The 27,677-nt window shown below is 46.1% G+C and overlaps 1 protein-coding gene across 1 annotated transcript in view; it reads right to left on the minus strand.

The window, feature by feature from the left end:
* LOC140191078 (uncharacterized) overlaps positions 1 to 27,677 on the minus strand; it is a 170,143-nt gene that overhangs the window by 126,081 nt on the left and 16,385 nt on the right. The window contains exons 5-8 of the mRNA XM_072248155.1: positions 25,517 to 26,750; positions 13,716 to 13,803; positions 7,349 to 10,665; positions 6,060 to 6,401 (exon numbers count right to left, since the gene is read on the minus strand). Of these exons, the coding sequence (XP_072104256.1) occupies positions 6,060 to 6,401; positions 7,349 to 10,665; positions 13,716 to 13,803; positions 25,517 to 26,687 (4,918 nt within the window). The 5' untranslated portion in view covers positions 26,688 to 26,750. The remainder of the gene's footprint in view (positions 1 to 6,059; positions 6,402 to 7,348; positions 10,666 to 13,715; positions 13,804 to 25,516; positions 26,751 to 27,677) is intronic.

Here is a 27,677-nt window from a genome sequence, read left to right on the forward strand (position 1 = left end):
ACACATTTAGCAGTGTGCAGACTTAACTAGTGATCTCGGGATTGCTGCCCGTGTCACGCGACAGTGAGGATGGGAATAGAATGAGGTGACAGATAAATGCGTGGCTGAAGAATTGGAGCTGGTGGGGGGGGGGGGGTCAGGGATTCGGATTTCTGGATAATCAGGACCTCTTCTAGGGCAGGTGTGACCTGTACAAAAGGGACAGGTTGCACTTGAATCCCAGGGAGACCAATATTCTTGCGGGCAGGTTTACTATAGTTGTTGGGAGTGGTTTAAAGTAATATGGCAGGGGGATGGGCACTAGTATGATAGAGCTGAGGATGAGGCAGCAGGGTTACAGGTAGATGATGGATGTAACATGACTGTAAGGAAGGATTGGGGACAAATGCAGACAAAGTAAAGAGTTAAATTGTTCCACAGACGCAAAATTCAAAAGGGCTAAGAATGCAGGACTGAAAGCGTTGTACTTAAATTTAAATGCGCCTAGCACAGCGGTCCCCAACCACCAGGCCACGGATTGGCACCGGGCCGCAAAGCATGTGCTACCGGGCCGCGAGGAAATGATATGATTTGGCGATATGAGTCAGCTGCACCTTTCTTCATTCCCTGTCACACCCACTGTTGAGCCATTATGCACGCGAGGTCATTACGCATGCGAGGTCATGACCTGCGCGTCATCCATATCAGCGCAGGAAGGAGATCAACTCCTCGAGCTTGCAAATGACGGCGGGCTGAAAAGCATGTTTGACATAACATCTCTGTCGGCATTCTGGATCAAAGTCAAGGCTGAATATCCTGAGATAGCCACGAAAGCACTGAAAACGTTGCTTCCATTTCCAACATATCTCTGCAATGAATACAAGAAAACTAAATTGCGGAATAGACTGGACATAAGGAACCCCCTTCGAGTATCGCTGTCTCCCATCACCCCTCGATGGGACCATCTTGTTGCAGGAAAACAAGCCCAGGGCTCCCACTGATACAGCGATATTGGTGTGTTGCAATGATTTTATATATTCATACGGGGAAAATATGTGCTGTGTGTTTAATATCCAAACGTTACTTAAAATGTTATGATGCTATTGACTTATATAGCCATATAACAATTACAGCACGGAAACAGGCCATCTCTGCCCTTCTAGTCCATGCCAAACGCTACTCTCACCTAGTCCCACCGACCTGAACTCAGCCCATAACCCGCCATTCCCTTCCTGTCCATATACCTATCCAATTTTTCTTTAAATGATAATATCGAACTTGCCTCTACCATTTCTACCGGAAGTTCGTTCAACACTTACTTCAAGCTCCCCTGTCCTCCCCTGATAATTGACTTATCACTATATTGATGCAAGGAAAATAGCGTTGTGTGTTTAATATTAAATTCGTTAGATAAACTCTTTTAGAAACGAAATTGAGTGTATTAGCCACTTATCACCTATATTCCAATCGTGATTAACACCCCCCCCGAACAGAATTGCCACAAACGATTTGTAGAAAAAAATTGGCATGTACACGCATGTGCACACAGGTGCCCGCGCAAGGCTTCATGGTTATGTGGTCATGGTAGTGTTTCTCGGGGTAACCACAACGTACTTGACTGCTACTCTTGTCTGTTGGCAACCCTACCCACACCCCCCTGCCACCCCAGGTCAGCCAGTCTGCAAGAATATTGTCAATATTAAACCGGTCTGCGGTGCAAAAAAGGTTGGGGACCACTGGCCTAGCATTCGGAATAAGGTGGATGAACTCGTGGCACAAATAGAGATTGTTGGTAAGACGTTGTGGGCATCACTGAGACATGGCTGAAACGAGGCCATAGTTTGGAGATTAGCATTAAAGGATATACTTTGTATTGAAAGGACAAGCAGGAAAGCATAGGCAGTGGTGTGGCTCTGTTGGTAAGAGATGGAATTACATCTTTAGAAAGAGGTGACACAGGGTCAGAGAATGTCAAATCTTTGTGGGTGGAGTTAAGAAACTGCAAGGGTTAAAAAAACCATTATGGGAATCATATATAGCAGGGGTCCCCAACCTTTTTTGCACTGCGGACCGGTTTAATATTGACAATATTCTTGCGGACCGGCCGACGGGGGGGGTAGGGTTGCCAACGAATAGCAGTCAAGAGTAGCAGTCAAATGCATTGTTTACCCAAAAGACTACAATGACCATGAAGCCTTGCGCGGGCACCAATGCGCATGCACGTCATGACCTGCCGATTCCTCCCCCCCCGCCCCCCCCCAAGCAAATCCTTTTTGACGATTCTGTTCGTGGGGGTGGGTGTTAATCACTACCGGAAAAATAGGTGATAAGTGGGTAATATACTCAATTTTGTTTCTAAAAAGGTTTATCTAACAAATTTAATATTAAACGCAGAGCGCATATTTTCCTCGCATGGATATAATGATAAGTCAATTACTGGGGGAGCTTGAAGTAAGTTTTGAACGAACTTCCAGTAGAAGTGGCAGAAGCAGGTTCGATATGATCATTTAAGGAAAAATTGAATAGGTATATGGAATGGAGGGTTATGGGCTGAGTGCAGGTCGGTGGGACTAGGTGAGAGTTGCGTTCAGCACGGACTAGAAGGGCCGAGATCGCCTGTTTCTGTGCTGTAATTGTTATATGGTTATATAGGTCACTTATAAGTCAATAGCATCATAACATTTTAAGTAATATTTGGATATTAAATGCACAGCACATATTTTCCCCGTATGAATATATAAAATCATTGCAACACACCAATATCGCTGAATCAGTGGGAGCCCTGGGCTTGATTTCCTGCAACAACACCGTCCTATCGAGGGGTGATGGGAGACAGCGATACTCGAAGGGGGTTCCTTATGTCCAGTCTACTCCGCAGTTTAGTTTTCGTTGCATTCATTGCAGAAAACTTCGCTTCGCAGAAAAATGTTGGAAATAGAAGCAACATTTTCAGTGCTTTCGTGGCTATCTCAGGATATTTAGCCTTGACTTTGATCCAAAATGCCGACAGAGACGTTATGTCAAACATACTTTTCAGCCCGTCATCATTTGCAAGCTCGAGGAGTTGATCGCCTTCCCGCCCTGACACAGATGACGCGCAGGTCATGACCTTGCATGCATAATGGCTGATCAGTGGCCGTGACAGGGAATGAGGAAAGGTGCAGCTGACCAAATCATATCGTTTCCTCGCGGCCCGGTAGCTCATGCTCTGCGGCCCGGTGGTTGGGGACCGCCGATATATAGGCCTCCAAATAGTATCCAAAATGTGGAGTTAAGATTGCAAAGGAAGCTGGAAAAGACATATAATAAGGGTAATGTCACAATTGTAATGGGGGACTTCAATATGCAAGGGGATTGGGAAAATCAGGTTGGTGTTGGATCGCAAGAGAGGGAATTTGTTGAATGCCTACGGGATGACTTTTTAGAGCAGTTTGTGTTTGAGCCTACTTGGGGAAAGGTTATCTTAGACTGGGTGTTGTGTAATAACCCAGATCTTATTAGAGAGCTTAATGTAAATGAACCCTTAGGAGACAGTGATCATACTATGATTGAATTCACACTGCATTTTGAGAGGGAGAAGCACAAGTCAGATGTATCAGTAATGCAATGGAATAAAGGGAATTACAGAGGCATGAGAGAGGAACTTGCCCAGGTGGACTGGAGGATGATACTTGCAGGAATGACTGCAGAGCAGAGATGACGGACGTTTCCGGGAATAGTTCATAAGGTGCAGGATAGATATGTCCCACAAAAGAAGTCGTCCTCAAATAGCAGGGGTAGGCAACCGTGCCTGTCAAGGGAAGTTAGGGACTTAAAGCCAAGGAAAGGGCATACAAGGTAGCAAAAGTGAGTGAGAAGCTGGATGATTGGGAAGCTTTTAAAATCCAACAAGAGGAAAATAAAAAAAGCTATAGGAAGGGAAAAGATGAAATATGATGGCAATCTAGACAATAATGTAAAGCAGGATACTAGAAGTTTTTTCAGATATATAAAGAGTAAAAAGGAGGTGAGAGTTGATATTGGAGCACTGGAAAATGATACTGGTGAGGTAGTGATGGGGGACAAAGAAATGGCAGATGAACTTAATGGGGACTTTGCATCAGTCTTCACTGTGGAAGACACTAGTAGTGTCCCCGAAGTCCGTGAGTGTCGGGGAGCAGGAGTGAGTGCCATTGCTATTACAAAGGAAAGAGTGCTAGGCAAACTCAAAGGTCTTAAGGTAGATAAGACATCTGGACCAGATGGACTACATCCCAGAGTCCTGGGAGAAGTTACTGAAGAGATAACAGACGAATTGGTCATGATCTTTCAAGAATCACTCGATTCTGGCATGGTTCTAGAGGACTGGAAAATTGCAAATTTCACTCCACTCTTTAAGAAGGGAGGAAGGCAAAAGAAAGAAAATTATAGGCCAGTTATCCTAACTTCAGAGGTTGGGAAAGCGTTGGAGTCTATTACTAAGGAGGAGGTTTCGGGGTACTTGGTGACTAATGATAAAATAAGTCAAAATCAGCATGGTTTCTGTGAAGGGAAATCCTGCCTGACAAATCTGTTAGAGTTCTTTGAAGAAGTAACAAGCAGGGTGGACAAAGGAGAGGCAGTGGATGCCATTCACTTGGATTTTCAGAAGGCATTTGATAAGGTGCCACACATGAGGCTGCTTAACACAATAAAATCCCATGGCGTTACAGGAAAGATACTGACATGGATAGAGGAATGACTGACAGGCAGGAGGCAGCGAGTGGGAATAAAAGAGGCCTTTTCTGGTTGGCTGCCAGTTGCCAGTGGTGTTCCTCAGGGGTCAGTATAGGGACTGCTACTTTTCACATTGTTTATCAATGATGAGATAATGGGATTGATGGCTTTGTGGCAAAGTTTGCAGGTGATACCAAGATAGGTGGAGGGGTAGGTAGTGCTGAGGAAGCAATGTAATTGCAATGAAATTGAGGGGCAACCCTCTAGAACAGAGGTAAAGAGGATTTTTTTTAGCCAGCGAGTAGTGAACCTGTGGAATGCTCTGCCACGGACTGCGGTGGATTTGGGTGCATTTAAGGCGGAAGTCCTTGGGTGCATTTAAGGCGGAAGCTGGTAGTTACCTGATCGGTTAAAGGATGTGGAGAGAAGGCAGGTGTATGGGGTTGAATGGGATCCGGGATCAGTCATGATGGAATGGTGGAGCAGACTCGATGGGCTGAATGGCCTAATTCTGCTCTATGTCTTATGGTCTAAGAGCACCTCTGAATGCGCAATACGTCAAACCTTGAAGTGGATAGGCTACAGCAGCAGAGCAGATCACACTGCGTTCAACTCCTGTGGCCACTTTATTAGTTACACTCCTGTAACTAATAAAGTGGCCACTGACTGTAGCAATCTATTTTAAAGCAAGTTTACATTTCACCACATTTTGCTCTATTTGCCTATCTCTTGACCACTGGCTTAACCTTTGTCCTCAGAGCTGGCCTTCCGATGGGCGAAAAAGTAAACAGGCTTGCGTCCACATGTAACCACAACTCATGGCTGAATGCCCTCAAAACCACGAAGATGCATATTCACGTCAGGAGAAATGTGTTTCCTCTCCACCCGCTCATTACCAACAACTAGCACCGTCTAAATTTCGGGCTCCTAGGCATCATCTCTGCACGCAGCCTCATGTGGGAGAACCATATCTGCCTCAGTAACAAAAAGTCTCAGCACAGGATGTACTCTCGAGACAGTTGATTAAACTTCATCTTCCCCGGACCGTACCGGTGCAACCTACACTGCCGTCAGAGAGCGCATCCTCATGTCAGTCATTACCGTCTGGTTTGGCGTGGCGTACCAGCTAGCCCAATCTCTCATTAATACTCAAGCCTCTCAAGTCCTGGCAGCATCATTGTAAACTTTCTTTGCACTGTTTCCAGCTTAACGACATAAATCTTGGCACAACAATCATTTATTCCCACAAGGCTAATTATGAGACTAAATTGAGCATGTGTGTTCCTGGAAGAGATGAGTGATATTGGAGCAATAGCCATGGTAACAATACACAAGAAGAGTTTACAATTTTTCCACACAGACACGATGTTTACTGTACAACTCACCCTTGTTTCTTGGCGGTGGTGAACTGCAGTTGATGGATGCGAAGGGTTTACCCAGCGGGCGAGGGCTCGGAGCCTCTGACCCCCCCGCCATGGCTCCTGGCCCGTGGGTGGGGGTTCCTGCAGAGGCACTGTCTGGGACGGGCTGGCCATCAGTCTGGCCGGGAGGGGCCTGGTCCTGAAGGAGCTCGTTCAGTAGGTCAATGGGGGAGCTGGTCGCACTCCAGGTCATCACGCCCAGCTCCCGCAGGTGAGCGCGTGCGTGGCTTGACATGCCTGCCCGGGAATCGAAACTGGCACCACACAGATTGCACTTTTCCACGACACCACCACGGAATTTAAGGGCTAAGAAAGGGGAACAGTGGAGCAAAATTACCTCTCACAGCGAAAAAACTTTTCCTACATGACCAAACCCAAGTAAACTCCCCCACACACGCTCGCCCTGACAACTTTCCCAGATCCTCAGCTGTACATTCTGTGTCCTAACTGATCCCAGTAAATCAACTCCCCAGCTCTCTGGACTACTCAGCAGTAATTCTGATAGAAATGTTCCACGGCGTGTGCAGAGCACACCCGGGCTTCTGTGTTCACTTCTGGGCACACGCCTTGGGAAGGACTTCTCATTGGAGGGAGTGCAGTGACCATCTACTGGAATTGCAGCTGGATTCCAGAAGATTAAATCACACAAGAGAGATGGTAAACTCTAAAAAATTAAATCAGATCTTTCAGCGGTGTTGTTGGATAACACTGGAGATGCATAGGCCGCAGAAATCTTTAGCAAAAACTGGGGAGGGAGGTTAACAATCCACCTTAAAACTGAGATAAGCAGATTCCTGTTAACCAAAGATTACAAGGAATGTGGAATATTTCCAAGGCATACACTACAAGGAATATTTCCCAAGTTCAGCGTACAAGGCTGAACATCACTGGGAACGTATAACTTGGAACCCAGCACAAACTACTGGAGGAACTCAGCAGGTCAGGCAGCATTGACTGCTTACTCCTGTCCATTGATGCTGCCTGACCTACTAGATCCTCCAGCACTTTGTGTGAGTGTGGGTGTGGGTGTGTTGCTCATCTACAGAATTCACTTGGGAAGGCGGAGTGGGCAATGATCGTCGTCTGCCTCTTTTCACGTACCACAGGGCTCACTGGAGCTACAGCCTGAATGAGGGACTCGTTAATCTAAATACTAAACTACGCACGCATTTACAAACTTGGCAGCTGCGTGTAGGTCACAACCGGCACACACAACAATCTGGTCAATGCGCAGTACATGCAAGTGAAGTTACCTTTCCTCTTCAGCTTCTGTAACGAGAATTGCTTTTCGATAGCTGTGACTTCTTCTGCACTAACAAAATGGCGTGTGTTGTAGCTAATGCCAACCCGTTTGAGGTGCCCTCGCACATGATTGGCCAGGCCAATCCCGGTGTGGAATTTATCCGGACAGTAGGGGCATTCTCTCTCTTCCAGTGGGAACATCCGTAATAAGTTCCGGCTCAAGAGATCTTTCGATTTTTTCATCAGATCTATTGTCATATCTTCACTGGGTACTTCCCAGAAGATTGCCCTGTCAGCTTGCACCTCCAAAGAAGAATCCAATTCTCTCTCTTCAGAGAAGGGGTGGGACTGGGAACAGTTGCTCAAGACATCAGGCTGTGAATGGCTGCAGACAGATTCACAACGTGAAAGCATTTTCTCTTGCAGTGAATGACTATTAGCGGGGTTGTAAAGTGAATGGATTTCTATGGGTTCATGTGAATGGGTCTCTAAAGACTTGTGCTGTGGGTGGCTGTTTAAGGATTTACATGGTGACTGGTCTTCTGCTGAGTCATACGAATGGGTTTCAATGGACTTGGGTTGCGAATGGTTGTTGGCAGGTTTACAGTGTGATTGGGTGTCCATGGGTTCAAGCTGAGAAAAGACATCTGTAGGTTTGTGAATCAAATGGGTTTCTGTTGGCTCCTGTGAAAGACCATTTGCAAGTTCATTCTCTAGACAGATGCCTAATGGTTCTAAATTGGATTCCAGCCCCTGGTCATCCGAAGCGGATTTGCTTTCTGACTGGTTGTCTATTTTCTCCAGCAATATTAATGGTGTCATCCTCATCAGCTGCTGCCGTTGGTCGACAGGGAGGTCTGAGGGAATGTTGACGGCCGCCAGCATCTCCTTCGTGCGCCTCTTCACCGCCCTGGGTCTGCAGGAAGCTGCAGACGGCTCTCCAGATTTCCTTCTCTTTCTCGCGCGAGGGCTTCGTGCGCCGCCAGCGAGCCCCGCTGACCCTGACGCCTTCCGCTCGGAATCCTCCGGCCAAGGCTCTGCTGGAACGTGACAGGCTCTACCTCCCACTGCCGCTTCTGCGTCTCCTGCCTCCAAAGCCTTGTGGGCTGCAGGGCCACTGCCACTCGTCCTGGGCAAGAAGTGGTCAATTACTACTTTCCTGTAGGTTAAGGCGCCTCCGAGATTTGTGCCCACTTCGTTGCCCGCCTCCATACCCTTCCAGTGCAGGTCAGCAGTGGAGTCTGTTTTTTGAGGATGATAACTTTCTTCGGGCAAGAGGAGAAGGGATGGCCTGGCACCTTCTTGCAACCCAGGGTACTGGCACAGGCCCACGGGCGACGTGTACTGGACAACATGCGGACGGACCTTCCTGGCCGTGCCTATGGCGGAGTGCATTTTGAAACCGGTGCTCTTTATTCCGCCTTGCAGCAGGGGCTGCCTGGCCCGATAGTGGCACGGGTCCTTGGCAGCGGAAGGTGGTGGCACCCGCTCCGGGATGCATGGCAGAAACCTTTGGGGGCCTTCCCATTTGTCGGAGGGCCCGGGTGGTTCCCCAGACCCCTGGTGAGCAGGTAGCCAAGCTGTTCTGCCCGGGGACCAGCCGGGCTTCCGCTGGTAGAGGGGAGGCTGACCCAACTTCACGCAACCTGCCTCGTCCCGGCGGGTGTGGGGATAGTCCTTGCCCACATGCGGGTCGCCCCTAGTGGCCGGAGGCGGCAGCCTGGGGCCGGGCGGACACGGAACATTGACCTCCCGAGAAACCTCCGGCTGGAGGAGCAAACTGTGCTCCTGCTGCTCTTTGCCTGCTGTCGCCTGGGCCTTGCAGAGATTTCCCGGGTGGGAGTGTACCCCCTCCAGCTCCCCCAGCGAGGCAGGGGGGCTGGCACCAGTGGTGCGGATAGAGCCCTTTGCTCGGGGCTCTGCCAGCTCCTGGATGGCCTCCATGAAGCTTACCCTGCGTGCCTGGTGCTGGCTCATGTGGGACTGGAGGGATGCCGGCTCGCAGAAGGAATAGCCGCACTCCTGGCAGCTGAAAGGGTGCGGCCCCCCCACCGAGCCCTCACCGCCCTGCCCATCAAAGTGGTCGAGCATGTGCCTGCGAAGGTGCCCCTTGACCTGGAAGTAAACGCTGCACTTGGTGCAGGTGTAAAGCTGGACGGGTTCGCCAAAGGCTCCGGCCTTCCCCGGCACCTCAGCAGATGCCATCTGGGAACCTTCCACCCCATCACACACACTGGCCACCATCTGTTCCTCCACGGGCTTGGTGCATTCCATCTGGTAATCTGTGCCAATGTTCTGGTGCTTATTGACCTGGTCTGGGAGGTTAGCTCGTGGCTCTAACGGTTCTTCTGACTCTGGACCAGAAATTGGGGGTAGCGTCTCTTTAGAAGTTGCATCACATTCTACCACAAGTTCTCGGCTCTCCCAGTCTTGCTGCCCCGCAGTGCCTTGCTCCTCATTCTCACACTCCTGCCGTACTTTTGCCTGGGCTTTTTCAGACATTTCTGGACAATCGTCCAACTGTTTCAAACCTGGTTCTTGGCTGACAACTAAAGCTGACACATTGGATGAGGAGGCCAACTCCGGTGCTCCTGACTCTTTGGACGGAGTTCCCTCCTCCTTTACAGGTGAATGGAGCTTTTCAGGTGTCTCTTCGGAGTCAGAGTCGGAACTTGCCCTCATATCTTCTCCCGTTCCTCCCAGGTTCTCCTTCCCGAATGTCTTAGCTGCTGGCCTGTATAAGGACTCCATTGAGGCTGAACGTGGTATGGAGGGCTCCCTCGCCATGGAAACTTGCAGTGAGAAAAGGCCGGGGCAATCGGCTGGGGGTGACTCTGGACCTTCTCCACTGTGCTGACCCTGTCTGGACGGACTCAATGTCAGGTCTGTTTGGACCAACGCACCTTCAGTCAGGACATCACCATTTTGACCAGCAAACCCTCCCTGAAATCTCTCCTTCTCAGCAAACAAAGAGTATGCCGGTGGAGTTGTCTCAGTTTCTCCTTCAGTGGCCTGCACCACCTGGCCACTTGGTCTGGGCCCCTCAGGGCTGCCCAAGGCAGCGAGGGCAGGAGGGTCACCATCAACAGCCGGAGGACTTCTGCTTAGCTGAAGAGCCAAGCCGGCCCCCGAAGATTCACCGTCACATCCCGCAGAGATCCCTCCTGCGGATAGGGTGGGGCTTCCCACACCATCCACTGTCGTGGCCGTTGCACTGTCCCAGGACGCAGCTTGACAAAGGCTTGGGGCATAGCTGGCCACCGAGGCATTGGTTGCTTCTGTGCTGCCATCAACACACTGCCCAGAGAAGTGCTCGTCCATCCTTGACCTGTGCAGAGACACAGAGCGAGACAGCGTTACCGGGAGCAGCAGCTCTCCTTTATTTTGTGCGTGCGCCCGCAGCAAGGCAACAGATGAGTGCGACCTTCTCCCCACCCCTTGCTTTGCATTAGGCCAATGGCAGTGAGCATGCAACACCATTGTGGCTTCACCCGCAACTCATTAGTCATGCAATACAATCCACTCTCAGTCTTTGAAAAGACTACATCCCTCCTCCATCAATCATAGATGTTAAGTGAAGTCCAGAACAAATGTTAAGGTTTGGGCAGGAGTTGGGTGGGGAAGCCCCTCGAGCAATAGCAGGGGGCATCAAGTATTTGCTTGCACATTGTTTCACTGGATTACTCTTATATTTATCTTTTCTTTATTGCGTTATTTATGCTGCATCAGATCTGGAGGAATGATCATTTTGTTCTCCTTTACACTTGTGCACTGAAGGATGACTATAATCCAATTTTGATCATCTCAGGAGGCCAGATCAAGGCTACGATGCTATCTCTGCTTTTGTGTTTTTTTTTTCCTTTTTCTCCGTAATGCTTACACTACTTAATGTACTGACCAAGAATGAGGAGGCACAACTTTAAGGTGATTGATGGAAAGTATAGGAAGGGATATCAGGGGTAAATTACTTTTAGATAGAGAGTGGTGGGTGTGTGGAACATGCTGCAAGGCATCACCTCACACTTATCAGGATTAAACTGCATCTTCCATTGCTCTGACAACCAATTGACCAATACTATCCTGTTGCCTATGACTAACCCCCTCGCTATTGAAAACCCCACTAATTTTTGTGCCGTCTGCAAATGTACTAACTGCTCCTGCTACATTCAAATCCAAATCCTCCATATACACTCGGTTAGCCTCTTTATTAGGTACAGGAGATTCCTAATAAACTGGCCACTGGGTGTATTCGTGTATGTTCGTGGTCTTCTGCTGCTGTAGCCCATCCACTTCCAGGTTCAACAGATTGTGCATTCAGAGACGCTCTTCTGCACACCACTGTTGTAATGTAAGGCAGGGGTCCTCAACCTTTTTTGCACCGTGGACCGGTTTAATATTGACAATATTCTTGCGGACCAGCCGACCGGGGCGGGGGGGGGGGGGGTGTGGTGTTCAAGTAGGGTTAAACTCACCTCAACATGTCTTTTACAGTTAGGGTTGCCAACTTTCTCACTCCCAAATAAAGGACAAAAGTAGCAGTCAAATTCCAGGACACTTTACCCTGGGAAAGACTACTATAACCATAAAGCCTTGCGCAGGCACCTGTGTGCCCATGCGTGCCGATTTTTCTCCCACAAATCGGTTTTGCCTTCATTTTCCCGACTATACTGCACATACATTATTTCTACTTTATATAGGCTGTGTATTTATCATATCATTCCTGCTTTTACTCTATGTTAGTGTTATTTATTTTTGGTTTTATGTGTTATTTGGTATGATTTGTTAGGTTATTTTTTGGGTCTGGGAACGCTCAAAAAATTTTCCCATATAAATAAATGGTAATTGCTTCTTCGCTTCACGCCATTTCGGCACAAAAGGTTTCATAGGAACGCTCTACCTTAGCGGGAAAAATACGGGACAAGAGCGGTCCCATATGGGAAAAAACAATTTAGCCCAATATACGGGATGTCCCGGCAAATACGGGACAGCTGGTGACCCTATGTTCAAGTTCAACAGTGCGTAACAGGGAATGAGGAAAGGTGCAGCTGACTCAGATCGTTTCCTCGCGGCCCGGTAGCACATGCTTTGCGGCCCGGTGGTTGGGGACCGCTGATGTATGGTTATTTGAGTTAATGTTGCCCTCCTGTTAGCTTGAACTAGTCTGCCCATTCTCCTCTGACCTGACCTCTCTCATTAACAAGTTGTTTTCACCCACGGAACTGCTGTTCACGGGTTGCTTTTTTTTTTTTGTTTTTCACACCATTCTCTGTAAACTCCAGAGACTGTTGTGCATTAGAATTCCAGAAGATCAACAGTATTTGAGATACTCAAGCCACCCTGTCTGGCACCAACAATTATTCCACAGTTAAAGTCACTGAGATCACATTTCTTCCTCATTCTGATGTTTGGGCTGAACAACTACCGAATCTCTTGACCATGCCTGCATGCTTTTATGCATTGAGTTGCTGCCACGTGATTGGCTAGAGGTGTGCCTAATAAAGTGGCCACTGAGTGTACACAACAAATGATTCCAGCGGTACAACACCAGTCCCAACCTTCCAATCGCAAAGAGAGGTGGCATACAATGGACAGTCAACTTGTCATTACGCCGACACACCGCGTTAAGAGCACTTAAAGCATCAAGACTAAATAATTACTCTCTGCCTTATCCCTGTACACCCTCTTCCACCCAACCCTTCCCTGCAGCCACTACTCTCCTGCAAGAGGAATGATACCCAGGGACAGTAAGTAGTTTGAATTCAGGAAACAGAAAGAGACCGGTCCAACACAGACAAGGCCCTCTCCACCACTGAGCCCATTTACATGGAGGTGTGCCACAAGGTCCCACCACTCAGGCCATGCTCTCTTCTTGCTACTACCGTTGGGTAGGAGGTACTGGAGCCTTTGGTAGCACACCAGCAGGTTCAGGAACAGTTATTACCCTACAACCATTAGGCTCCTCAACTAGAGCGAACTTCACTTACTTCAATTCTGAACTGATTCTACTACCTACAGACTCATTTTCAAGGGGTCAAGTTCTCATTCTCACTTTTACTTGTACTGTCTGTCTTCTTTCGCCCACTGGCTGTTTGTCAGTCTTTGTCTGTTTATGCATAGTTTTTCTTTGATAATTCTATTGCATTTCTTTTTCTGTCCTGTAAACGCCTGCAAGAAAATGAATCTCGGGGCAGTTTGAATGTGACTGCCCTTAGACCAGTTCACGAGATCACTAGGGCCATTAAAGAAAGACACCAAAGCGGTTGGAACGCTGCAGCATCCTCCTGGTTTTCTGGTTCAGAACGACATGATAACTCGCTTACACAAATGCCGCTAAACAGGGAAGGCGAAACAAGGAAGCTGTAGCGGATCGGCACTTACTGACTCGGCTCCACGTCCTGTGGGGTGCTCAGATACCGGTGGTAGCGAAGCGTCACTGGTTCACCACTGTCCGGAGACTGCTTTATCTCTGCGGGTAGAAATGAGGTAGAAATGGGAAAGCTTACTTCAAACCCCTCAACCCACCCGCCACTCTAGGTCATGTTGAGCAGAGCCGCTGGAATGATCAGTGCAACGAGAGGGACAATAAATCAACACACATCAGAGTTGCTGGTGAACGCAGCAGGCCAGGCAGCATCTGTAGGAAGAGGTACAGTCGACGTTTCGGGCCGAGACCCTTCGTCAGGACTAACTGAAGGAGGAGCTAGTAAGAGATTTGAAAGTGGGAGGGGGAGATCCGAAATGATAGGAGAAGATAGGAGGGGCAGGGATGGAGCCAAGAGCTGGACAGTTGATCGGCAAAAGGGATATGAGAGGATCATGGGACAGGAGGCTTAGGGAGAAAGAAAGGGGGAGGGGTAAAATAAATCAGCCATGATGGAACGGCAGGGCAGACCTGATGGGGCCTGAATGTCCTAACTCTACTCCAGTGTCTTATGGTCCAATGGAAACCAGCAGCTCATCTTGTTCTCCATTCTCACGCTGAGTTCAACAACTTAAGTTAACTCCTTTTTTCCTTCTGGCCCGTCGAACCTATGCTAATTATTTCTCCTCCCTACAACCTGGATATTCCTCCTTAGGTGTAATACCCTTACTTAAAAAAAAAGGAACATTCAATCTGCTTCCATCATACTTTTTTGGGGGTCACATTCAGCCTTTTGCCAATCAGCCAAAGTCTTTGTTACCTGCCAAAGACCCCAGCAGATATCTCTCTCCTTATTTATTCTATCTTGGGGTCCAAATCCACAGCTCCCTCAAAGTGGCTGTGCACGTAGATAGGATGGTAAAGAGAGCACATGGTGTGCTTGCCTTCATTTATCAGGACACAGAGTATAAGAGTAACAAAGTCATAACGTAGCTGTATAAAACCTTATTTACTTCATATGACAATAAACACAATTAGAATATTAATTTTTAGTGCAAAGTGATCATAGTGTAGCTAAACTGTGGAGTTTAAGGTTGTGTCGATTGGTTCAAGAACCAAATGGTTGAAGGGAAGTGGCTGTCCTTGTGTGCAGTTCTGGTTGTCCCATTATGGGAAGGATGTGGAGGCTTTGGAAAGGCTATGGAAGAGGGTTACCAAGATGCTGCCTGGATTAGAGGGCATGAGGTTTTAACAAACTTGGGTCATCTTCTCTGGAGCAGCAGAGGCTGAGGGGAGACCTGATAAAGTTTGTAAGCTTATGAGTAGCATAGATTGGGTAGGTGGTCACAGTCTATTCCCCAGGGGAAAAAATGTCAAGCGCTAGGGGTCATACGTCTAAAGTGAGAGGGAGGGAAGATTTACAGGGATGTGTACGGCAAGTTTTTTTTAAAAAGTGAGAGTGGAATGTGCTGTTGGGGAAGCAGATAGGATTGTGGCATTTAGCTGTTAGACAGACGCATGAATATACAAGGGATGGAGGGATAGAGATCATGTACAGGCAAAAGAGACATTGATTTGTCAATGTGTTCTGTGCAGATATTGTAGCTGATGGGACTGTTCTCGTGCTGCACTGTTCCACGTTAACCCTTTGTCATATAATATCTTGGTTTAATGACAAACAAGGTAATTCTACTTCCCATTCTGACACATCGGTCCATGGCCTCCCCCACTCCCACAATGAGGCCACTCTCAGGTTGGAGGAGCAACACCTCATATTCTGTCTAGGTAGCCTCCAACCTGATGGCATGAACATCAACTTTTCTAACTTCCAGTAATTACTCCCTCCCCCCCCAACTTTTTTCCATTTACCATTCTGGCTCCCCTCAACCCACACAAAAAATGTTGGTGAACACAGCAGGCCAAGCAGCATCTATAGGAAGAGGTAGATGCTGCCTGGCCTGCTGCATTCACCAGCCTTTTTTGTGTGTGTTGCTTGAATTTCCAGCATCTGCAGATTTCCTTGTGTTTACCCCTCTTAACCCATCCCTTTTCCTCACCTGCCCATCATCTCCCTCTGGTGTCCCTCCTCCTTCCCATACTTCCATGATTACCATTCCTTCTATTTTTTTTTTAAAACAGCTGCAAAGACCAGCCATTGCTCCGAGGAGAAAAGTTTTACATGGCCTGATAACTGCATGGTTTTTTTGTTCTAACCATTTTTAATTAAAATTATTATTAGATTATAATTTTTTGAAAGATATCTTACTAGAAAGTTAAAAAATACAATATTTCACATCAAACAAACGCAAACCACAATTTACAACACAAGTAAGCACTGTTCACTCTAAGCTGCGTGGGTGCGCAGCCGCGCATTAACTGAAATGCCCCCGCGCACATAGCCTTTGTTGCTATGCAGCTGGAATATTCTTAACAGTTAAGGTCACCCAGATAAGCACATCTGCACCAGGTGCACCAAGCTGCAGCTCCTGAGAGAAGATATAAAGGAATTGGATTAAAGACCTTCATCTCATATGGGAGAATGAGGAGGTTATAGGAGCTACAGGGAGGTAGTCACCCCTAGGGTGTAGGAGACAGGTGACTGTCAGGAGAAAGAGTGAAAATGCACAGCCAGTGCAGAGAACAGCTGTGGCCATTCCTCTCAATAATAAGTATATAACTTTAGATACCATTGAGATTGAGGGGGATAACCTACCGGGGGGAGTCACAGTCACCAGCTCTCTGGCATTTAATCTGGTACTGTGTCTTGGAAGAGCAGAGAGGTGAGGAGGACTGCAGTGTTGATAGGAGATTACCTAGTCAGAGAAACAGAGACAAGGTTCTGTGGGTGCAATAGAGACATCCCAATGGTATGTTGCCTCCCTGGTGCCAGGATTTGGGATATCTTGGATTGTGTCCATGGCATTCTCAATGGTAAGTACGAGCAGCCAGAATTCTTGGTACATATTGGCATCAATGACATAGTGACAAGGTGAGAAGGTCCTGATGAGAGATTTTAGGAAGCTCGGCAGAAAGATGAGAAACAGGATCTTAAGTGTAGTAATCTCTGGCCATGTGCCAGTGAGGGTAAGAATAGAAGAGTTTGCCAGGTGAACGCGTGGCAAAGTAACTGGTGTAGGGGGCAGGGGTTCAGATTTATGGATCATTGGTATCTCTTCTGGGGAAGGTATGACCTGTACAAAAGGGATGGGTTACACCTGGACCAGAGGAAGTCCAATATCCTTGCGGGCAAGTTGGCTAGGACGGTTCAGGTGGGTTTAAACTAATTTGGCAGGGGGATGGGAATCAGAGTGATAGTACCGAAGGTGAGGTTCTCGGTTTACAAACAGAGGCAATGTGTAGTGAGGAGAGGCTGTTGATAGGGCAAAATTGCAGTCAACAGGATGAGTTGCAAAGCAAAAGGTGGACAAAATCGAAAAGGGTGAATACAGGACTGAAGGTGTATATTTGAAAGCACGCAGTATATGGAATAAGATATATGAACTTGTAGCACAGTTACAGATTGGCATGTATGATGCTGTAGAAATCACTAAATCATGGCTGAAAGAAGATCACATCTGGGAGCTCAATGTCCAGCTCCCACATTGTAGCAAAAGGGCAGGGAGGAAGGCAGAGGAGGCAGCATTGCTCTGTTGGTAGAAATGAAATCAAATAACTAGAAAGAGGTTGGAAGGTGTTGAATCATTTTTGATAGAGCTAAGGAACTGTAAGGGTAAAAAGATCCTGGTGGGAGTTGTATACAGACCCCCAAACAGTAGTAAGGATGTGGTCTAATTTGTGGTCTACAAATTACAATGGGACATAGAAAATGAATGCCAAAAGAACAACGTTACAATAGTCATGGGGAATTTCAATACGCAGGTAGATTGGGAAAATCAGGTAGGTATTGGATTCCAAGAGGGAGAATTTCTAGAATGCCAACGAGATGGCTTTTTAGAGCAGTTCATGATTGAGCCCTCTAGGGATTCAGCTATTCCAGACTGTGTGTTGTGCAATGAACCGGAACTGATTAGCGAGCTTAAAGGGAAAAGAACCCTTAGGGGCAAGTAATCATTATACGATCAAATTCACCCTGAAATTTGAGAAGGAGAAGCTAAAGTCAGATATATCAGTATCACAGTGGAGTAAAGGAGATTATAGAGGCACGTGAGAGGAGTTGGCCAGAACTGATTGGGAAAGAATACTGGCAGGGATGATGGCAGAGCAGCAATGGCTGGAATTTCTGGAAGCAATTCAGAAGACACGGGATATATACATCCCAAAGAGGAAGAAGTATTCTAAAGGCAAGATGACACAACAAGAGAAGAGTGAGCCAACATAAAAGCCAAAGAGAGAGCATAAAAAATAACAAAAATTAGAGGGAAATTAGAGCATTGGGAAGCTTTTAAAAATCAACAGAAGACAACTAAAAAAGTTATTAAGAAGGTAAAGATGGAATACGAAAGTAAGCTAGACAATAATATTAAAGAGGATGCCAAAAGTTTCTTGAGTTGCATAAAGTGTAAAGAGAGATGAGAGTGGGTTTCGGACTGCTGGAAAGCAATGCTGGAGAGGTAATACTAGGGGATTATGAAATGGTGGACAAACTGAATAAGCATTAGTTTTCACTGTGGGAGACTAGCAGTATGGTGCAAGCTCCGGGTGTTAGAGTCATGAAGTGTGTGAAGTTACCATTACTAAAGAGAACATTCTTGGGAAACTAAAAGGACTGAAGGCCGATAAGTCACCTGGACCAGATGGTGTACACCCCAAGTTTCTGAAAGAGGTGGCTGGAGAGATTGTGGAGGCACTAGCACTGATCTTTCAAGAATTGCTAGATTTTAGATTGGTTCTGGTGCACTGGAAAATTGCAAATGTCACTCCACTCTTAAAGAAGGGAGAGAGGCAAAATAAAGGAAATTATAGACCAGTTAGTCTGATGTCAGCAGTTGGGAAGATGTTGGAGTCAATTATAAAGGATGAGGTCTCAGAGTACTTGGAGCCACTTGATAAAACAGGCCGCAGTCAGCTTCATTTCCTCAAGGGAAGATCTTGCTTGACAAATCTGTTGGAATTCTTTGAAGAAATAACAAGCACAATAGACAAAGGAGAATTGGTTGATACGAGGAAATCTGCAGATGCTGGAATTTCAAGCAACACACATAAAAGTTGCTGGTGAAGGGTCTCGGCCTGAAACGTCGACTGTACCTCTTCCTAGAGACATTGCCTGGCCTGCTGCGTTCACCAGCAACTTTTTATGAGAATTGGTTGATGTTGTGTACTTGCGTTTTCAGAAGGCCTTTGATAAGATGTCACACATGAGGCTGCTTAACAAGCTACGAGCCCATGTTATTACAGGAAAGATTCTAGCATGGACCGTGCAGAGACTGATTGGCAGGAGGCAAAGAGTGGGAATAAAGGGAGTCTTTTCTGGTTGGCTGCGGTGACTAGTGATGTTCCACAGGATTGGGACTGATTATTTTTACGTTATGTGCCAATGATTTTGATGACGGAATTGATGACTTTGTTACAAAGTTTGCAGGCGATAGGAAGCTAGGTGGAGGGTAGGTAGTTTTGAGGAAGTAGAGGGGCTACATAAGGACTTAATTCAGATTATGAGAATGGGCAAAGAAGTGGCAGGTGGTATTCAGTGTCGGGAAGTGTATGATCATGCAGTTTGGTAGAAGAAAAGAAAGGGTTGACTATTTGGAGAGAAAATACAAAAAACAACTGAGGTGCAAAGTGACTTGGGAGTCCTTGTGCAGGATTCCCTAAAGGTTAATTTGCAGGTTGAGTCTGTGGTGAGGAAGGCAAATGTGATGTTAGCATTCATTTCAAGAGGGCTAGAATATAAAAGCAAGGATGTAATGTTGAAGCTTTATAAAGCACTGGTGAGGCCTCACTTTGGAGTATTGTGAGTAGTTTTGGGCCCCTTATCTCTGAAAGGATGTGCTGAAATTGAAGAGGGTTCAAAGGAGGTTCACAAAAATGAGTTCAAGATTGAACGGCTTGTCATATGAAGAGCGTTTGATGGCTGTGGGCCTGTATTCACTAGAATTCAGAAGAATGAGGGATGACCTCATTGAAACCTATCAAATGGTGAAAGGCCTTGATAGAGTGGATGTGGAGAGGATGTTCCCTATTGTGGGAGAGTCTAAGACTCTTAGAATAGAGATGAGGAGGAATTTCTTTAGCCAGAGAGTGATAAATCTGTGGAATTATTTCTGAAAGGAAACTGCAGAATCCAAGACTTTACACATATTTAAGGCAGAGGTTGTTAGGACCTTGATTGGTCAGGACATGAAGGGATATGGGGGGGGGGGAGGAGGAGGCAGAACATTGGGGCTGAGAAGAAAATTGGACAGGCCATGATGAAATGGTGGAGTAGTCTCCCACTACAGGCCAAATGGCCTCATTCTGCTCCTATATCCTATGGTCTAAAGTGCCATGTGGTTTTCAGGCCATGGAAAAATTTTCTGCTCAGAACAATGGTTGGTCCACGTAGCTGGGGGAAAAAATGAGGGGTTGTTGCAGATAAATTATGTCAGGCGGTCAAAACAATTGACAGACATAATGCCGAAAGTAAAATATTTTGACGAGATGGTGTCGGCGTTCAGCGGGCTAGCAGTTTATTAATAATAAGCTACCAACTTCCATTCTGTGTTTATTGTTACAATTTGTAACAATGTTGTAACTTGCAACACTGACAATGTAAATACATTGAAGCTCTAAAATGCTTCAAAGTAAAGGTTGTGTTACATTTATTATTTTGAAAATGTATGGATTGTATTAATTAACAGAGAAATAATTACAAGGTATTTCACAACCATATTAACTCTATATAAAAGAAAATTCCAGTTGCTCGGCAACAAAGGCAATGTGCGCGGGAGCATTTCAGTTATTGCACTGCTGCGCACCCACACAGCTTAGAGGGAATAGTGCCAATGGCCCACTCTCCTTTCCTATCGGATATAATCTTCTTCTTCTTCACCTATCATCTGGCAGCTTAGCTTTACCTTTTTCTCCTATCACTTCACCTACACACCCTCCCCCTCTGCTGGTTTTACTGATCATCTGCCAGCTTGTACCCCCATACCCCCACTTTCTTATTCTGGCTTCTCCCCTCCACCCCCCCTCCGTCAGTCCTGGTGAAGGGTTTTAGCCTAATACGCCAACTATTTATAGATGCTGCCTGACCTACTGAGTTATTCCAGTATTTTGTGCGTGTAGCTCTGGACTTCCAACATCTGCAGAATTTCTTGTGTTTTAGGTTTTCTACCGCACCCTGGGAACTAGACAAAAACAAATCTCCAGTTTCTTCAGCTGAGATGCCCAGGGCCGGCGGAGGCGAGGACAGCGACAGCGGGAAGTCAGCGCAGTGCCCATTTACAATTTGAAGCTGCTATCTGCCCTGCTGATTCAGTTGTTCCTGGGGGTGCATACTGTACACTGGAAACATTGTAACTGCAGCAGAAAGAACCCACGTGGGTGGCTGCTGGCTCCTCGGAGAAAGGAGACTTTGCAACAATATTTCATTCAGAGCAAGTAGCAGTTTGAGGAATGCTGACATTTGATACAACGGTAACTGGGCCACACATTCAGCAGGATGTCTTGTAGCTACTGTCAGGTTACAAGCTGAAACCTAAGTGCTGGAGACACAGTAACCCTGGAAACCACACGCTAGCCAAAGCTTTTATTAATGTATCACTACAATGGCAACAAAGGTGGCCTCTGTCATCAATGATCCTCACCATCCGGGTCATACCCTCTTCTCACTGCTGCCGTACAGAAGCCTGAAGTCCCAAACCACCAGGATCACCCACAGCTACATACTTTTGTACAATCATCACGTTCTTGAACTAACCTGTACAACCCTAACCCTACTTCAGCAACTGAACACTATGGAACAGCACACTACCATGGACTGATTGTGATTTTCTTGCCCTATGCCTGGTTTTGCAGTTTTTTTAAATCTTGTACAATTTATATCAATTTATTTGCCATATATATATATATATATATATATATATATTTACATGTAATCGGAATTTACTGCAGTGTGTTCGCCTGGGCACAACATGCAATGCAAAACAATATTCAACAATTAAGAATAATGAATTATATAAAAATAATTTAGAGGTTAAAGTACAGATATTGAATAAAACGTGCATGAATACGTAAATGCCAGCATGTATGTACAATGTAAACAATGGTTTAAAGTGTTTACAATGCAGGGTTAGGGTAGTAGATAGAGGAGGGTGGGGGAGCTAAGTGAACCAGTTGATCAGATTAACTGCCCGGGGGAAGAAACTTCTAAGGTAGCATGAAGTTTTTATTTTAATGGCCCTACAACACTTTCTAGAAGGCAGTTTGCAGGGTGAGTAGAGCCTGCAATGATTTTACTTTGTCCAGGACACATACAAGTCCTGCAGTGAAGGTAGACTGCAGCCACTGCCTTTATATAATTTAATTTCTGTGTGAGGCCTGAACCTGCACTCAGTAGCCATTTTATAAGGTATCTCCTGTATCTAATAATGTCACGACTGAGTGTATGTTGATGGTCTTCTGCTGCTGCAGCCTATCCACTTCAAGGCCTGATGCTGATCAGTGTGCCTCTGCACACCACTGTTGTAACGTGTGGTTATTTGAGTTACTGTCAACTTCCTGTCAGCTTGAACCAGTTTCACCATTCTCCTCTGACCTCTCTCATTAACAAGGCATTTGTGCCCACAGAACTACTGTTCACTGGATTTTTTAAAAAAGTTTTTTGCACCATTCTCTGGAGGCTGTTGAGTGTGAAAATCCCAGGAGATCAGCAGTTTCTGAGATATTCAAACCACCTCGTCTGGCTCCAACAATCATTCCACAGTCAAAGTCACTCAGATCACATTCCATCCCCATCCTGCTGTTTGGTCTGAACAACAACTGAATCTCTTGACCATGTTTGCACTGAGCTGCTGCCACATGATTAGCTGATTAAATAGTTGCATTAACAAACAGGTGTACAGGTGGCCATAAGAGTATTTGCCTGTGACGCTGCTGTAAGTTTTTCCTTGTACTTGTGCACATGACTACAGACTTGATCTAGAAACCAGCTGGACCATTAAGCCTGACACATACATACACACACACACACACACACACACACACACACACACACACACACTCTCACTCACTCACTCACTCAGGACAATTCACCAAGTTACCCGCATGCTCACCACTCTTATTCTCTGGAAGAGGCAAAAAAAAACGAAGAACCCCCCCCCCCCCAAATCAAATAGGTTCAAAAACTATTCTAGAAAATGTCTCTTCACACTTTCTGGATGCAATTTCCACCCTAGGCAAGAGCACATCGAACTAATGCTTATCGTAGCCTCTCAAAACATGGAAAAATTAATCAAGGCCACTTCTCACAGTAGCTCTAAAGATGACCAACACATGAGGGGGAACTCCAAGTCTACCAAGTTTAATTCATTCCTTGCACTGGGTTGACTTGACTCAGCAACAAGTATAAGATAATATTAATGTTGTACAATGGCTTACTTTGGAAGTTTTCAATTTGTTCTGAGTAATCCATTGATGTGAGTCTGCTTTATCAGTATTCCAATATCATGGATCAAGGATCAATTTTATTCACCATATACATTTACATGTACAGTGAATTCAAATTAATTGGGCCATCGGTTAATTAGGGCAGTGGCCTATTTGGCACAAATCTTAAAAAACAAAAACTAATTGAGAAAATAGCTGGGATTCTCTTCGTTTATTTGGGACACTCTGCCACTTAATGGGGACAGGAGACTGTTGTTGAACAGTTTCTAGCTAGCGGCAGTCATGTGCACTACTTGTGCGGCTGTTATACTCTACTCCCTGCTTAAAGCAAACAGCTTTTTAAATAGCGTTAGTTGTGTGTGTTCGTGTTTTAAAAAAAGTGGTTTTTGTCACTGATAGTTGGCAAGAAATAAGTGGTAAGACAATTCAGAACTGTTTTGATCTCTGAGGTTTCACGCATTCAGGCTTGGAGATGCCAGAAACAATTTCACTACTTCAACACAGTGGAACTGTCAAGTCATGGACGTGCACATGGTCTGAGCCTCTGTGTTTAAAGAGCACATGAGCAAGTACAAAGTGCTGGAGGAGCTCAGCAGGTCAGGTGGCATCTACGGAGGGGAATAAATAGTCAACGTTTCGGACTGAGACCCTTCGGACTGGACTCCGATAAGGAAGTATTCTGCAATATTCCAGCAAGAAGTAATGCACAGGGAACTATCAGCAAAGAATTCTTTTCTAAATGAAAAGGAATGCATTTCCAATTTTAACGCCAGCATCAAGCATATCCATTGTTACATTCAAGACGCATTTAGCATGTTTGTTTAGAAATGTGAACAGATTAAATTCTGCATCACACATCAAAACAAAATGCCAATGCTGCAAATCTGAAACTCATTCTTTTGAAGCATGGTGGGGACGGGGAATCTCACTGAAACCTATCGAATATTGAAAGGCCTAGATAGAATGTTGGGGGAATCTAGGACCAGTCTCAAAATACAAGGACAACCCTTTAGAACCGAGGTGAGGAGTAGTTTCTTTAGCCAGAGGGTAGTGAACCTGTGGAATTCATTGCCATGGACGGCTGTGGATGCCAAGTTATCGGGTATATTTAAAGCACAGGTTGTTGATTAGTCAGGGTGTCAAAAGGTTTACAAGATGAAGGCAATAGAATGGGGTTGAGAGGGATAATAAATCAGCCATGTTGGAATGGCAGACCAGACTCGAAGGACCGAATGGCCTAATTCTGCTCCGATATATTACAGCTTTATGGCCTTATGAGACAAAAACAGAAGATGTTGGAAAGCTCAGCAGGCCAGGGAGCATCTGTGGAGAGAGAACCTCTACAAAAAACAGCAAATCCTCATCAGCACTGAGGTTTACCAACATCTTCTTGCCCGTGTTGGAAATTGTTTCACAAAGTTGTGCAGAAGCATTTTCTGGAATAGTCTTTTGATTTTGAGGTTGAGAAGGTTGAGAGCTTTAGGTTCCTGGGAATGTACAGTACCAATAACCTGTACTCATCCAATCACATTGGCGTAATGGTCAAGTAGGCTCATGAACACCTTTACTAGGTATTCCCTCATTCCAATCCAGGTATCCCTTCTTCTTCCATGGTCTGCCCTTCTCTTTCTTTATATTTTTGTTGAACATTCTAAAATTTATTTAAGAGCTGTGTGGTTTCTCCTTTTGTTCTTGGCCAATTTTTGTCGATGCAGCACAGAAAGCATTATGTCGTGCAACTGCAAGAAACGGCAGAGAGTTGTGGACACAGCTCAGCACATCATGCAAACCAGCCTCTCCTCTACGAACTGTCTATACTTCTCGCTGCCTCAGTAAGGCAGCCAGCATAATCAAAGACCCCACCCACCCCGGACTCTATACTCCCCTCTCCCAATGGGCAAAAGAAAGCCTGAAAGCACATACCATCAGGCTCAGGGACAGCTTCTATCCCACTGTTATACCATTGAATGGACCTCTTACACAATAAATTGGACCCTTGACCTCACCATCTACTTCACTATGAACATTATGCACTTTCTCAGTAGCTTTTGCACTTTATTCTGCATTGTTCTACCTCGATGTACTATGTAATGATTCTGATTTGTATGAACAGTATGCAAAACAACACATACACAATGCTGGAGGAACTGTGCATGCAAGACAAGCGTTTCATTGTATCTTGGTAAATATGTATGCCAATAATGAACCAATCCTAGTACCTGGGGTGTTTTAAATTCTGCATTGGGTCTTTTTGACTTAGCACTATTACCTGTGCCCAGACTCGACAGAGCTCGATCTGTCTGATGAACCTCCATCACTGGCAATGCCTGGTCTCGAGACATAATGACGGAAATCTCATTCGCAGCCATGACCTTGGAGCCGCCTTCATTCCTTACAGACGTAACGCTGGAGGAACTCTCCACATTACTCTGATGCTTGAGAGGTCTGGTGACAAGCTCTGCTTCGGGCCAGGAGCAGAGAGCGCTGTGCGAATCACCACTCGACTTTCCACCACTGTCAGCTGACATCGCAGCATCTTCCTTGCCGTCGCCAAGGGAACCTCGATCAAAGCACTCCATTTCCTCATCGTCTCCTGCACAAGCAACTTCAAACTCATAGGACATTGGATTGACAGAAGTGTCTATGTCTTCTCCGGGCTCACAAGACACATCGAAGCTGTAAGAGACAGGATCCAAGGAAGTATATTGCACCTGGTCTCCACAGGCTACATCATACTCATAGGTCATCTGATCCAGAGGTGTGTACTGGCTTGCCTCTCTCTCACAAGACAAATCAAACCTATACAATATCCCATCCACAGCACTGCCACGAACCGTATTTAATGCGTGCATGTCCTGTTCATCTTGCATGTAGGTTGCCAACAATTCCTTACCGCCCACTTCCGACATGTTCAGATTTATTCCGTCCAGGATATTCTCCGGCAGACAGGCGGGGAAAGAACTTGATTGGCCACAGCGGCTTGGGCCAGACGCCAAGTTCTCGTTTAACATGGGGTGTGTTGGAGCGGGTCCAACTTTGGTTCTCACAGGCTCTGGGTCGGAGTGACTTTGTTCCTGGTGCCCAACGTGGACCTGTCGCTCTAAGGGGCTCATCGGCTTGTAGCTCGGGCAGTCCGAGTACTGGCTCTCAAATTCCACCCTGGGTCTCGAGCCTGGCGGAGTCGTCAGCAATGCCGGGACACCCCCAACGGACTGTTCACACTCCGGAAGACAGGCGGTTCCACCACGCGTCTCCCCCATGCCCCTCACGTGCAAACTGGCACCACCCTCCCCTCCCGGATTACGTTGCAAAAGTCTGGTGCTGATGACTTGATCTCCGGACAGATTCAACACGTCATCGGGACTGCAAAACCCCTTGTTGATGTTGGTCTGCAGCTCTTCGTCCCATTGTATTAATTCCTGATGACTGTTTTTCTCCATTGAACTGATGCAACAACCGGGTCCTCTTGCAAACTGTCTTTATACTTCTAATGACCTTGGCAGCTGCAAGAGAAGAGATTTATAATATCATTACTTCTAAGTCCAATAATCATGTGGTTTATTCACCAAATTCAATCCCATCAATGATTCTAATTAGATCATAACGCCATAAGACGCAGGAGCAGAATCAGGCCCTTCAGTCCATCGAGTCTGCTCTGCCATTCGATCACAGCTGATTTATTACCCTCTCAATTCCATTCTCCTGCCTTCTCCCCATAACCTTTTACACCCTTACCAATCAAGAACTTAACACCTCAGCTTTATATATACCCAATGACTTGGCCTCCACAGCCATTTGTACAATATATTCACCAGATTTACCACCCTTGGCTAAAGAAATTTAAAGATGCCCTCCTACTCTGAGGCTGTGTCCTCTAATCCTAGACTCCCCCACTACACAAAACATCCTCTCCAAGTCCACTCTATCTAGGCCTTTCAATATTTGATATTTCAATTAGATCTCTCCTCACACCCTACTCCAATTCGTCTAAGCTCCAGTGAGTACCGGCCCAGAGCCATCAAATGCTCCTCATACATTAACCCTTTCATTCCTGAGATCACTCTCATGAACCTCCTCTGGACTCTCCCCAATGCCAGCACCATCCTTTCTTGGATAAAGGGCCCAAAAATCAATTAATTAGTAGACTACTAATATATTGCGAGTCTTTACCAAACTCCACACAGCCTTTTGTCTTAAATTGCATTCCCCCCCACCCCCCCAAGCTCTACCTTGAAAATCGACAAGCTCCACTCTTGAGCAACAAACACAAGATGGCAGAGGGAGTCAGCAAACCAGGCAGCATTGATGGAAGGGAATAAAGAGTTGATATTTCAGGCCAAGACCCTTCATCAGGTCTGGAAAGAAAAGGGGTAGAAGCTAGGATAAGAAGGTGGGAGGAAAACAATCAGGGACACCTGTGATTGGTTTGG

This window comes from Mobula birostris, chromosome 32 (genome assembly GCF_030028105.1).
Source record: "Mobula birostris isolate sMobBir1 chromosome 32, sMobBir1.hap1, whole genome shotgun sequence".
NCBI classification, from domain to species: Eukaryota; Metazoa; Chordata; class Chondrichthyes; order Myliobatiformes; family Myliobatidae; genus Mobula; species Mobula birostris.